The following is a 14197-nucleotide window of genomic DNA, read 5'->3' as shown; positions in this document are numbered from 1 at the left end:
TCCAGGCGCTCTGGCATGTAACCCAGTGTTTCAGCAGCAGAGAAACCCCATTTTTGGCACGGTCTGACCCCCAAACACCCCCGGCAAGCGTTGCAAGAGCTGGGGGGGGGCTCCTGGCTGGGAAGGGGCCGGCACCAGCCATGGCCCCCGGTCTGGCCGGTGCAAGCCCGTGAGCGCCGGGGGCTCAGACCTGCATCCCCCTCCGTGGGCACCACGGGAAAGCGCAGGCAGCCCGGCTCCTCCCAGCGCCCCGCTCAGAACAGAGGGGTTTGCCGGGCCAGTAAAACAGAGACAAACACCCCGGCCCCACGATGAGCCACCGAAGAAGGTCCCGGTCTGCTGGAGTAAGCGCCGGGACCTGCCGGCGTTGACACCAGTTCTCACCCCGGCCCCTAAATAAACTGTTGGTGATGGATTTGCCGGGCGCGGGGAGGGGGGAGCAGAGGCACGGGGAGGTCAGCGAGCCCCGTACCCCGCGCAGGGGCGACGGCGGCGGCTCAGGAATGCCCCTTTGGATGCCGGGAAGGCTTTATCAGCTCGGGGCTGACAGCGCTGACAGCAGCAACTTTGCTTTTTCTGTCGGCGAACAGGTTTGGAAAGGCTGGGTGTTTACCCGAAAGCCAATCAAAGCCAGGTCTCTGCAACATGGTCGAGCGAGGCTGCGGGAACATTGGGTCAGGGGTGAGAGGTGTGATGTTTGGTTTTCTTCTGGTGGAGAATGCGAGCTATTCCGGCCTGGGTTGTTTAATTTGCAGTCAAACGTGTTTCTTTATCCGGCTCCAAAGAGGCTCGGGAGTAGGACCCACCCAGGGTAGTGTTTACCCTTTGTTCTTTCCCTGGGGCCAACCTTGAATCCTTATCAGCCTGTTTGGAGTAAACAGGTACTGGAGGCAGGAGGAAGGGTGTGGAGGATGCTTGTGGGATTTCTCCTTCTCTCCCTCCCGCCGGCGGGAGCTGTTTACCCAAGCAGACCTGTTTTGTTTCGGAGTTGAGGTTTGGTTTTATTTTTCCTTCTCCTTTTCTTTCTTTTTTTTTTTTTTTTTTCTTCTTCCCCCCCCCTCCCCGCTCGTTCTACATTTGACTGAGCATTCGGGAAAAGCCAAGTGGGGCCGTGAGAAACAAACCCACGCGCGCAGGTCTGCAGCCGGACCCGGGCACCTGCCCCACAGCCCAGGCAGAGACCGCGGGGACTCTGCTCGGGGTCCGAGAGCATCCAACCCTGACCCCAGCTCTCCCCAGGAGCTGGGCAGCCCCAAACCAGCCCTCGTGCAGGAGCTTCCTGGGCTTTGAGACCCTGACTCAGGGCAGCAGCACGCGGCTCTGCCAGCACCGTTAGCACCCGCAGCTCTTTGCACCCCTTGGTGCTGGACGTGCTGGGAATCCCCAAGGAAATATGGGGGGAACACGGGAGCCCGCGGAGGAAAGGATCTATCTGACTGTCCCCAACAAGCTCCAGCATTCACGGACACGGGTGGGAAATGGCTTGGCCGGATCCGGACGGTGCGTGGGCAGCCCAGGACCAGCGTTACCTGTTGCAGCATTATCGCCTGCTGCTGCTGCAGGAGGGCCTGGAGCTGGGGCGGCGAGAGGATCTGCTGCATCTGCTGCGGCGTGATCATCTGCGGGGACATCATGGCCACGGACACGGGGACCTGCGGAGAGGAAGGACACCGTCACCACTCCCAATTCCAACCCTGGAAAACCCTCCCCAAATGCTGACAGCCTCCCACCCCCCAGGCTCTCCCGGGGCATCCTCCACGCCCCCCATGCCTGTGTCACCTTCTGGTCAAGACCTTGGCCACCAGTCTGTCCTGGCATGCCGAGGCCACCGCTGGGGACATGGCGATGGCACGGAGATGCCCCGTGGTGCAGCTGGCACCGGGATGAGGCTTCCTAAACCGTGAGCTCCCCACACCCTGCGGGCAGGATGCTCTCTGCCTGCGGCGTCTTCTTGAAATGCAATTTAGCTGGAGAAATTAGGCATTGAGAGGAGCCAGCGGCACGCGGGCAGCCAGCTCCAAACCACGGCTCCCTCCCCTCCTGCGAGCACGGGAAAGGTGCCGGGCACCGCTCCTCCCCTCGGGGTCCCGGCGGGGGCAGGGAGGAGGGAAACGCCAAGGGAAGCGGGGAAGATACCGATCACCCAAATAACTTTGCAAAGCAGAGCGCGGAGGAAGAGGTTACCAGGTTTTCCATAGACACATCAAAGTTTTACCTCCAGTTGACACCAGTAACTCACATAATTACCATGCCAAGTGGAGAGAGGGCTAAGAAACCCCGCCAACCCCCCTGCCTTTGGTTATCATAACACGGGTCCACACCCCACGGCAAAGCACCGGAGAAGGTGTCGGTGATGGATCCCAGCCCCGCTGGTCCTGCCCAGGTGGAGCAACGCTGCCTTCCCAACCACGGCCATCCAGAGCCGCCTTGTCCCAGCCCTTTGCCAATCCCACCAGCCCAACGCCCTTCCCAAGGCTCCGGGCAGGGTTACGGCTCTGCTGTAATTTCAGAATCCTTCCTGGATGCTCCCTTTTCCTAGGAAAGCAGATCAGCGCTGCTGGTCAGGAGCAGGAGAACTGGTGAGCCACCAGCAGAAGCCTGCCTGTCCCTGCCCCTGCCCCGTAGCCTCGGGCTCTTCAAGGGGACACCAGGAAGGGGCAACTCCTCAGCACGTGGGACGCGGCAGAGCCCGAGCCAGGCTCCCCACGCAAGCCGAGGACCCAAATTTGATCCAAAGCAGACCACTTCTCATCCCCTGACTCACAGGTCCTGGGACCTCAGAGACCAAAGGACAGAGAAACAAAGCAACCGGCTCCAGAGCACCCACCAAAGTCCAAATGAGAGCCCAGTACCGGCCAGCCCCTCCCGTCCAGGTCCCCCAGTGATGTCCAGACTCCCCAGTCTGGACCTGCTGCCCACCCTGGGGGCTGCCTCCTCCCTCCGGCCATCCTGCTGGGACACGGAGCGGGGACAGGACCCCGGGGGCGGCCCCGTGCAGTCCCTCCCGTCCATGGCAGGTGTCCGGCTGTGCCGGAGCACGCTGACCTTCAAGGGAGATTGCGAAGGCTTATCTGTTTACTCAGGCATTTTGCTGGAGGGAGGCGTCGCAGGCGGGCAGAGTTTCATTTGTCGCCGGCGATTCCCCCCCCCCAAGCTGCCTTCGTGTCGGAGTTATTGATTAATTGCTGCGTGTTCACACCCAAGGGCTGCCGCTGGGGCGCCTGCGACCGCGCCGGCTGGGCTGGCGGTGGAGGGCTCCGGCGGAGGCAGGAGCATCCCCAGCCCAGAGCCGCAAAGCCCTGCCAGCGCTCCGGCACCCGCCGATGCCCGACAGAGAGCCAGGAGAGCCCCCGGCACCCCCAGCAGCACCAGTCCCTACCAAGAGCTGGCGTTTGGGCGCTCAGGTGCTCGCAGCCAGCTGTGCAAAGCCCTCGGCGAACATCTGGGAAGGAGGGCAGCTCCTCGCGGGGACGGCCGGGCGAGAGCGAGCGGGGCGCGCGCCCGCTCGCCCGGGAGCTAAGCATCCTGCTAATTTCTCTTTGCCAATTCATCAGCTGGCAACGTGCTCGGAATGAGAGCCCCTAATTAATTGCTCATCCGCATCCCCCATTCCGGGCGGCCTCCCCGCCCCCACCGCCGCCACGGCCTCTCGTACACGTTTGCTGGCATTTTCAAATCGGAGGCATCCTAATTACCGGAGAGTTATAACACCTTCCATTTCTCGCCCAGCGGACTGACACCCTGTCAAGAGCAAAGAGAATTGCCAGAGGTTTTGACAACACTAATTGCCCCTATAATCTAAAAACACAAAGGAGAGGCGATTAGTCGAGAGGGCCCCAGCTCTCGATCCGACACGAGGTTTTCACAATGTTACAAGAAAACAAAAGTGACGCTTTTTAGAGTTTGATGGCTGCTAACAAAAGCAGAATTATATTTTCATACAACCTTTGTCTGCATTAAATGGGTTTTTTTCTTCCGCGCCCGGATGCGGAGCTGACACGGGGAAATGGCGGCGGCTTCGCGAGGGGGTGAGGTGCGAACGGGGTGAACCGGTGGCGGCTCCTGAAAGGGGCATTTGGGCTTCGCCGCCTCCCTGAGCCCCAACGCGTGCTGAAGCCGCACGAAGAGTATTCCCCCAGCATGGGAAACGTCCCCCTCCCGGCTAAGGCTTCCAGGGAGGGAAGGAACTTGCTTCAGTGAAAGGGGAAAATCCCATATACAGCAAGTTTTGCTCCCGCTGCGGCCATTCACCGCCCGCGCCGGGGAGGCTGCAGGGCGCTGCCGGCTCGAGCCCGGCGCGGGGCAGCAAACCGCGGTGCTGCGGTCCTCCGCCGCGGGCTCCGGTGTCAGCCCCAGCCGCCTCCGCCGGGGACGGTGACAGCTGCTGCGCCGGTAAAAAGAGACGGGGACAGAAACGTCTGGCCCAAGCCCGGCCGAGAGCCCCCGGGGGGGCACCCGCCGGCAGCCGATCTAACGGGGAGGGGGACGGCGCGGTGTGGCCCCCCAGGACCGTTCAGCCCCTTCGCACGCAGCCGCGGCACTCAGCGGCCACCGGCACACAAGCTTCCCCGCGGCAGGGGACGCGGCCAGCCTGGCGCCTCTGGATAACGGGGTGACTTCGGGCAAAAGTCCCCCTCTAAGCTCAGCTCCAACACAAGTGAGAGCCAAAGGGCGCCGAGCAGAGCGGCGCAGGGGGGCAACGAGGGGTTAGGGACACCCAGCTGTGTCCTCTCCATCCCATCCACCCCGCAGCAAAGTCCCTCCGAGGCGCCAGAGCCGCCGGCGACCGTCCTCGCACGCGGCGGTCGCAGCGCACCCAGCAGAACCCCCTGGGGAAGCCGGTCCCAGCAGCCCGCCCCCGCGGCAGCCGCCGGTCCCCGGCCGGCGCGTCACGAGCTGGCATCTGCCAGCCACCCGGCCAGGAAGGGTTTGACTCACTCCTTGGCCGGCTGCCACTCCGCAAAACTGCTTACTAACAGCTCCGGCTGCCTCCCAGAAAGCCCCGGCGCTGCGGCTCCCACCGGCGAGCGGGATCTCTCGAGGGGGTGATTTTCCAGGCGGTCCCGGTTGTAATCCCTCCGTGCCAGAGGATGGGGTGGACGCGGCTCATCAGGCAGCGGGTGGAAAACGAGACGGGTATTACAGGGGAAACTCGGCGCTCGGCGTAAGCCCGGAGCAACTCTGCCAAAGCCGGCTGAGCGAAACAGGATTTGGCCGGGCGTAACGCAGCAGGATGGGGGAGCGATGCTTTTATTTAAATCTTTCTTAGGTTTTTTTTTTTTTTTTTGTTACGGGAAGCGGATTGCAACTCCCAGCCACGAGGCAGAGCGGGGAAAGCCACGGCCCGACAGCCGGGCTTGGCTCCCAGCGCCGCGGGGCTGCCATCAGAGGGACGGCCGCCCTCCTGACCCCCGGGACAGCCGGCTTGGCACAGCGCGGGAGCCGGGACATCCCCCATCAGCCCGGGGCGTGTGAGCAAGCCTGCGGTTTGCTCAGCCTCAAAGCATCCCTGCACCGACCTTCACCTCCCAGCCGCGCCGTCACCCACGCCGGGAGGTTGCCGCAGGAGCTGCCGTGTCCCCGGGGAGCCGGGGGGAGCGCATTGCCACTGCTACGGGAAGGAGCATCTCCAGGTCCACGCCTAAAGCCACACGTCCAAGCTCCCGTGCCAGGGCAGGCACAGCCCCGACCTCGTCCCCGCTGTCCCCACTGACCGGTGAGGGCTCTGGGGACGCCGGGACGAGCAAACCTCACACCAGTCACCTGGGGTGCTCGGTGCATCCCACAGAGCCCAAGGCACTGCGCAACCTTGTCTCCGATCTAATCTCAGGTCTCAACTCCCAATTAGAAACAACAGCAAACATGTTTGTGCTGTTTTTCTTTTTTTTTTTTTTTTTTTTTTAAACACCCTTTTCAATTCCAAAACCAACAGAAACAAACCGAGGAGGGTTGGCAAGGGCGGCGGGGAGCTGGGAATAGAAGCGGGGAAGCAATCATCACCAAGAACAGCTTCAGATCTGCTGTTTTTAGGGGCGGGGGATGAGCAAATCCCTCCCCGAGCACCCACTTCTCACTGCTGCTGCTGGAGCACCGCAAACCTTTCGCTTCGAGCCCAGCCGAAGCACGCAGGCGCATCCCCGCGTCCCCTCCCGCGCTCAGCATCCCTGGGCGAGCTCCGGCATCCAGCTGGCTCCCACCGTCTGCAAGAGCTTCAAACGCCCGGGGCCAGGCGGTGATGCCGCTCACATCGGTGTAACCCGGCCACGGTTATATATGCACTTTACTGGGTGGCACAGGACCACCCAAACACTGCTCCGACCCCCCCTCCGCTCCCACCACGCTGCGTCTGGGTCTTACCGAGATGGGACAGAGACGACGGACCACAACCTACGCAGGGTCTGAGGAGAACCCAAGCCTGGATTTGCAATGGAGCTTCGGCTCCGCGTGCCGGGCCGGGTTTTGAGGCTGTGGGGTTATTTTATGAATTCTTTGAACAGCTTTAACGCCAAAGGAGTAATTGCCCCGGGCGGTGGTGGCAGGAGGAGGGCAGCAGCACGGGGTGAGCAGGCGAGTGGGTGCCGGCGTATCCGTGCGGAGGACAACCAGCCCTCCCCTGTTCCGCTGCACGCAAAGAAAAGGAGGAATCAATCCCCCGCGTGTTCAACCCGACGTGCGTCCTCGTTAGCGCGGCGCGCCCCGCCGGGGAGGCACTAATCGCGCGTAATTGGGCTGCGAGTGGCTGAAAGCTGAAAGGGAGCGGGTTGGGGGGATGCTCACGGGAGAGGCGACGGCGAGCTGGAGCGCTCGATGGCCCGGTGGTCCCTTCCGTGCCACGGCCCTGCCACGGCTCGGGGTGAGCCGCTGCCCCCGAGCATCGCCCGGGCAGCATCCCCGGGGGGCAACGTCACCCCCGCGGGCACGGGGTGCTGGCACGGCTCGTCACGCCGGTGGAATCTGCAGGGATTGGAGCGACTCCTTTGCTCCTCCGTTAAGCCGAAGCGGCGTGGCGGCAGCAGGCAGCGCGGAGCGGGATGGCGGCGGCGGCGGCAGGGGCTGGCAGAGCCGGGGGCTCCGGGAAGGATGAGGGGGGGAGCGGGGATGGACGGTGGTGCTGCGAGTTCAAATGGAAAAATCTAGCGCCGCGCGAGCCAAGACGGACGGGCTGCTGTATTTTTTTCCTGGAGAGGGAACGCAGAAGGACTGGTATTGATCTGTCTTCATTACCCATTTCACTCAAGTTTCAAATCAACAAAATACACTTTTCCGCTCCGCTGCCCTCTCCGCCGCAGCAGACAAAAGAAAAGCAATTTCCCGCAGTTTGCTCCAAACTCCTCTCCCCTTCCCTCGGCGCCCTTCAGCCCCTCTCCCGTTTCTGAGGCTTTTTAACCTCAGCCAGTTGCTCCCGCCGAAGGCCTGGAGACCCCCGGCTCCGGGGGCCGAGCTGGGGAAGGGACCCCAAGAAGGGCACCCCACGACTCAGCGGTGCCGCCGAGCCAGAAACGGCCCAGCAGCGAAAATACGGGGCACGGACAGACTCCCCGCTGCCTTTCCAAACGCGCTCCAGCACCTCACATGCCACAGCATCTCCCCGTGCCGACAGCATCCCGGGGGGATCCGCTGCTCCCGACCGGCAGGAGAGGAGCGTCAGGCGCGACGTCTGCAGCAAAAGTCCTCAAACGCGACACTTTGTCAGCATCCGCCAAGTTTCGAACAGTTTTAAAGTTGCAAAGAAATAAAACCATTTAAAAATGTTTCAAGGGTGGGTTTCTTTGGCATTTTTAGACGCAGCTGAGGCTCTCCACACACCCCTCCACGTATCGGGGGGGAGAAAGGGCTCATACTCCAGAAAAACCCCTCCGAGATCCCATCAACCCCAGCAGCTCCTTGTTTGTTTTTAAGGGCACGCCGTCACCGCCTGTCAGTAATGTCCCCGCTGGCTCGGCGCCCCAGAAACGTCCCGTCCCCATCAGCAAGGTGGCAGGGGGCCGCGAACGCAGCGTGTCGGCGAGCACCCGCGGCACCCCTGGGATGCTCCCGGGGGACTCAGGATCCTCCCGATTTGGGACATCCCCCTTTCCAGACCCCCCGGTGATGTGGAAATCCAGCCCCCGGGGGCTGCGGGGCAGCTGCGCCACCGCAGGCAAAGCCGGTGGGGGTCCGGGCTGGAACGGCGAGGGCACCCCGGGTCCCAAACGCTGCAACGAACGCCCCCGCTCCCGCCGCGCTCCCCCCTCTCTCCCACCCCAGCCAGGGGCTGCTGCACTGGGACCCAGCCTTCCTCCTCCTCCTCCTCCTCCTCCTCCTCCTCCTCCAGCCGTCCTGGCCAGTCTCATCCACACCACGCTGCCGTTAGATAAACTTCCTTTCAAAGGAGTCTGCTTAATCCTCTATCTCCCCTCGGTCAGATCTCGCTCCAGCTGCCGGCCGGGCTGGCGGGGCCGGGGGGGGAGGAAGAGGCCGGTCGCTGCTGAGTTATGAGCTATTTCTGACTCACGTCTACAACTTTCACAAGTCTTTTCGCAACGCAAAAAAAAAAGGGAGGAGGGGAGAGAGGAAGGCAGATCCAGTTGGCTCCGGCAAAGCCGCCGGCCAGATGGGCAGGGAGGGGAGGCGAGAAAGCAGCCGAGAAGGGGGGAATGGGATGGGGAGCGAGCGGGGAGCGAGCGAAGCGCGCGTGCACTGCGGCCGGGGGAAGCGGCGGAGAGAGCAGTAAGGGACAGGCAGGAGAAGGAGTGCAGGCAGGAGGAGTGCAGGCAGGAGAAGAGGAGGAGTGCAGGCAGAAGGAGTGCAGGCAGGAGAAGAGGAGGAGTGCAGGCAGGAGAAGAGAAGGAGTGCAGGCAGGAGAAGAGGAGGAGTGCAGGCAGGAGAAGAGAAGGAGTGCAGGCAGGAGAAGAGGAGGAGTGCAGGCAGGAGAAGAGGAGGAGTGCAGGCAGGAGAAGAGGAGGAGTGCAGGCAGGAGAAGAGGAGGAGTGCAGGCAGGAGAAGAGGAGGAGTGCAGGCAGGAGAAGAGGAGGAGTGCGGGCAGGAGAAGAGGAGGAGTGCAGGCAGGAGAAGAGAAGGAGTGCAGGCAGGAGAAGAGGAGGAGTGCAGGCAGGAGAAGGAGTGCAGGCAGGAGAAGAGGAGTGCAGGCAGGAGAAGAGGAGGAGTGCAGGCAGAAGGAGTGCAGGCAGAAGAAGAGGAGGAGTGCAGGCAGAAGGAGTGCAGGCAGAAGAAGAGGAGGAGTGCAGGCAGAAGGAGTGCAGGCAGAAGGAGTGCAGGCAGAAGGAGTGCAGGCAGGAGAAGAGGAGGAGTGCAGGCAGGAGAAGGAGGGGAGGCGAGGCGCCGGTTACCGGAATCTGACTTCACCCTCGCTGCCTTTGTCCTTCGCAGACATTTTCCATGCAGTGACTGCACTTCCTTCCTGCGAGCACCGCTGGAAAAAGCCGCCTGTTTGTGCCGCAGAAGCCCTGACTAATTCCCCCTGCTCGTACCCGGCTGCCGCTTCCCCCACCTCCCGCAGCGGGGCAGCCGGGGGGGGGGGGGGTGTTCCGGGCTCCCGTGGTCCCCATGAGCCCACCCCGGTACCGGCAGCACCGGGACGGCACGTGGTGCCAGCGGAGGTTCAGCCGTGCCGCGGCTCACCGAGGCGGCGATTGCCCGTCCCAGCCCCGGCTCTCGCCGCCCTCCCGCTGCCGCGCCGGCTCAGCCTGGCATAGGCAGGACCTCCAGCTCTGAGAGCGCTTGTGCTAATTACTTTCCTTTGTTAATTAAACCCACGTGGCTCTAATAAGGTAACCTGCTGTTCTCCGATAAATTTAATTAGCCTGAAGGGAGAGCCCCTCCGCACAGCTATTTAAATTGTCACTTTCCATCGCTCGGGCTTTGCTTCTTTCTGCCTCCCTCTCCCCAGGCTCACACCCCTCTTCTGCCCCTTTTCCTTCCATTTTCTGCCCCTTTCCTTCAGCGGAGGAGGGCAGCAAAGGGGAGGACCCCCCTCCCCAGAGGGAGCAGGATGCCACCCAAGGGTGCTGCATCCACCCAAAGCCCCGTTTTCCTGCCAGTGCCACAAAACCCCATCCCAGATGGGACTTTGTCCTGTCCCAGCGGCTGTCCCACGCTGGAGACCTGCCCTGGCTCTGGCCCTGAGGGACCATCCCTTATCCAGCCCCGAGGAACCATCCCTTATCCAGCTCTGCTCACAGCACCCGGCACAAATCCTGCCCCGACCCTGGGAAAACCCGCACCTCTCTATCCCAAAGGCTGTCCCAAGGTATGGTGGCACACGGTGACCTTCTCTCCCTGGTCCTCACCCTGCCTGGAGTCGGCATCGCCCTTCCCCACCGTGTCAGCGCAGACGGCGGCCACAGAAAACCCCTCCAACCTCTGTCCCCAGTACATCTCTGGAGGTTTATGGGGGATTTAACCCTCTGTGGGCTCCTGGTGGCTTTGGCCATCCCAAAGATGGAGGTGACGTGTGTTTGCATGCGCACTTTCCCACAGCGTCATTCTGCAGCCGAGCCCTTCCCGAAAAGGGGGTGATGGGGACACACGGACACACACGGGGGGACACACGCGCGTACGTCCTCGGGGCTCACCTGCACGGCCGGCTGCTTGCCCTCATTGCTGCTGGGGGAGCTCAGCCCCGTGGCCTGCTGCAGCAGGAACTGGCGTGCCACCTGGAGAGCCTGCAAAAGAGACACAGCGGGGTGGGCAGGAGGAAGGCTGCCCTCCTCCTCCTCCTCCTCCTCCTCCTCGTCCACCGAGCACGCTTCCCCTGACCAGCGCCCAGACGCGGGGCCGGCCGGACTGGCTCTCCACGGGTTTGATTCATGGGGTGGGAGCGATGCACAAGGAAGGCAGCGCTCCTTGCCTGCTCTCTCCCGCCACACCAGTATGACCAGTACATCCCATTACATGCCACTGCTCTCCCCGCCCCCCACCTCGCCCAGAGCTGGGCCACGGGGACCTGGGGGCAATGCTGCCCTCTTCCAAAAACCCCCAACGCATCTTCAGCAAGTCACCAGGTCCAACTTCTTCATCCTCCGGGAGGTTTTCAGGGAGGTCACCCCCAGTCCCGGCACAACCGGAGCCCAACCTGCGGCCGGGGGGGGGGGGCTGCCGGAGGGACCAGCTCCCGGCTGATTTATTCCAGCCTCGCACGGAGCCACCACTATGTTTTTGCTGCAGCTGACACCCCTTGTGTCTAAAGGCACCGTGTATATTTAATTTTACAGCCGATCGTCACGCTGGAGCCCCCAAAAGTCCCAGTCTCTGCCCAGATTTGGGTCGGGCAGGATTACACCCTGAATTAATAATCCATGACCGCGTCCGCGCGGAGATTCCGGCGATGTAGGAGGAGTTTAGCAACTTGTACATGTGCCCAAGATGAAACCTGCTTATTTTTATGGGTGTTTGCCTAGAAAGAGTTACGGCTTTCCTTGAGTTTGCTTGCAGGGATGAGGGTGTCTCACTGGGAAGCGGCACAACAGGCAAAAGAGGGAGAAACCAACATAAACCGATAGAAAACAGGTGCGGAAACACACGCGGGCACGAGCAACCCTAAGCGAGCCGCGCACAGCAGTGTTGGCAGCTGAAGAAAGTAGGTGAAATTAAGGGAAATCTTGCAAAGAAACAAGGATGAGCGAGGAGCGCGGGCGAGCCGGGAGGAGCGCCGGCCGGTCACGGGCGAGCGCCGCCGAGGGGGAGCACCGGAGCGCGGCCGAGCCGAGAAAAGGAGCTTCATTCAGGAGCTGAGAGCCGGCAGAGGGAATAAAACCCCAAGAAAAACAACCCCGCGGTACCCGGCTGCTGCTCCCAGACCCGCTTCCTCCTACGCTCCTTAGTTTTGCACTTAAGAGAATTTTTCTTAATTTTTTTTTTTTTTTTTTTTTTTAGGGGGTACGTAACTGAACAACCAAGGCATTGTAGCCCTGCCCGCGGGCCGGGTCTGCGTTAGGGGTCAGCGCCCGGCTCGGCGGTGCCGCCAGCGGCACGCGGGTTCCCCCGGCTGTCATCGCCCCGGCCGTAAATCACCGTCTCGGCTTCCCGGCGGCGGCCGCCCGCCCCGAGAAAGGGCCGCTTGTTAATGCTCCGCATTTCCAGCTATAAAGAAGAAAGCCCCCGAGCCCGCCCGCCGCCTCTCCGTCCCTCCCTGCCAAATCCGCTCGCAAACCCGAACGGCATCGCCCGCGGCGTGGCTGCACCTCCGTACACCGCTCCAGCCCACCCGCCCTGTATGGAACCTCTGCGAAGCAAGGAGCGCCCGCGGCAGCCGGCGCCAGTGCCTCAACGGAGCATCCTTGAGGACCCGTTACCTACGTTTTCATCAAAAGGTCCCGTTTCGTGCCCCTCCCCGCAGGAGGTTGCTCGGGAAGACTGTATGCAACAGCTGTAAAGCAAAGGATGTCCCGGCCGCACCGCTTTTTTTGGTTTTGCGGATAAATCCACGCGACCGCCTCCCTCCTTGCACGTGGAGGGCCCTTAGAAGCGCACTTGCAAAAGGAGAGGGCTTTTTGAAGTTGCTGCTAAATCTGGAGGCTGTGAGCTGAGGGTTTAGTAGTAGACGCAGCCTTATTTTATTGAAAAAAAAAAAAAATAAAACCCAATTATCGTTTCATAGCAAGGGCCCCAAACCCAACAGCTGTGCCCCGGAGGCAGCGCGGGGCACCCTCTGCCCTGCCGGGTCTGTCGCCGTGCGCGGGACCCAAACAGCGCCGAGAAAGTCCAAAGCCCTCGAGCTTCGAAAGCCGACGGGATCCCAACGCTACGCTCCCGCGAGGGACGGCCACAGCCCGGTGTGCCCAGCGCGGGCGCACCCCGAGCTGCCCCGTGCCCACCGCCTCTTCCCCGCCACCCCCGGCCGGCGATGCTCAAAGCCTGCGTGACCACCAACTTACAAACTCACTGGATCCGAACGCTTAAAAAAATAGAATCCTTGAGGATAAAACCTGGCGCCGCACCGCGCCGCCGGGAATCGCTGACGGCACGAGCCCACGGTCCGCGTCCCAGCGCCAACACAGCCCCAGCGTTCCCAGGCACGTTCCTCCGTGGGCACGTTATTTCCCCGTTATTAACAGTAATAGATGTGCGTCGGTAATGCGAACGCAAAAACCGTGTGACAGTTATGACAACTCAAGGTCTGATATTTTAATTACTTTTTTTTTTTTTTTTTTTTTTGAAATGAAAACAGTAATTCCGGTTAAAAGCCAAGGGTGGAGGCATTCAATCGACGGCTGCTCAGCACCAGCGTGCAGCAGAGCCGGCGGGTCCACGGCGCCCACCCACCCACCCGAGGACGGGCGCTGGACCACCGGCTGCATCCTGTGCGCGCACAGCGCCTGCCCGAGCTTTACCTATTTTTCCACATGTCTGTTTGACACGGATTTGCTTTCTCCATCTGCAGCAGGTGAAATTCCTCCGCTCTTTGCAAGGACCACCTCACAGAGGTGACCTGGCGAGGGCACGTCCCTGCCCCGGCCCAAAAAAATCACTGCAGCAGGTATGGAAAAATACAGAAAAGTGGGGAAAACCGGAAGCGACATAGTGCCAGCAGCCAGGCAAAGCGCTAAGCAGGACTTCTCCCAGAATCTCTCTTTCTAAACCCAAATATCGGCTGGCCCGCGGGTGCCACCACGTCCCCAGTGCCCGGCTCAGCCCCGCCGCCGGCCGCCCACCCCGCGCTGCCTCTCAGGGGGGAATTTAATTCACTCCCCGCTGGCTCTCTCACTTTGTTGTGCTCTGAAGCACGAAATTACAAGATTTAGAGGTTGGGGGGGGGGGGGGTGGAGAAAAAAAAAGAAATAAATGACATAGCCTTACAATTGCACACAGCGGCCTCCCTGCCAGCGCCCCGGAGCTGCCCCCTCCCTCCCTCCCCCCACCCCCAACAGTGATTTCCACTTAAGCCTAAATTCAGCCCAGCCCGCGAATGAAGGATGCTCCGCTGCCAGCGCCCGGCTCGGCCAACCTGTTGCGCGGCTGCACAAGGCCGGTGGAGCCCCGAGAATCGAATTTTGGGATGCAGAGCCCCCCGTTATCTGCACCGGTTACCCCCACCCCGCGGGGCAGGAGGAGCAGCCCAGGTGCTGGGAGGAGAAAGCCTTTCCGTAGGGATGAGCAAAGGAGAACGTCGCCCACAGCCTCTCCTGAGGGCTGAGGAGAGGCGAAAGCAGAAGGAAGAAAGTCTCCCCGTGGGAGTGGATGGGCTTTCACCTCCCGG

General features: G+C 61.8%; 2 protein-coding genes across 2 annotated transcripts in view; one reads left to right on the top strand and one right to left on the bottom strand.

Annotated features, from left to right (window-relative positions):
* Positions 1-14197, top strand: part of OARD1 (O-acyl-ADP-ribose deacylase 1) — a 357380-nt gene that overhangs the window by 126047 nt on the left and 217136 nt on the right. The gene's annotated exons all lie outside the window — the stretch shown is intronic.
* FOXP4 (forkhead box P4) overlaps positions 1-14197 on the bottom strand; it is a 64589-nt gene that overhangs the window by 19426 nt on the left and 30966 nt on the right. Inside the window, exons 3-4 of the mRNA XM_082494553.1 lie at positions 10575-10664; positions 1530-1652 (exon numbers count right to left, since the gene is read on the bottom strand). Of these exons, the coding sequence (XP_082350679.1) occupies positions 1530-1652; positions 10575-10664 (213 nt within the window). The remainder of the gene's footprint in view (positions 1-1529; positions 1653-10574; positions 10665-14197) is intronic.

This window comes from Vanellus vanellus (genome assembly GCF_965231255.1).
Source record: "Vanellus vanellus genome assembly, chromosome: 23".
NCBI classification, from domain to species: Eukaryota; Metazoa; Chordata; class Aves; order Charadriiformes; family Charadriidae; genus Vanellus; species Vanellus vanellus.
Note: the sequence above shows the minus strand (reverse complement) of the source record. Positions and strands in the feature narration are given on the sequence as shown.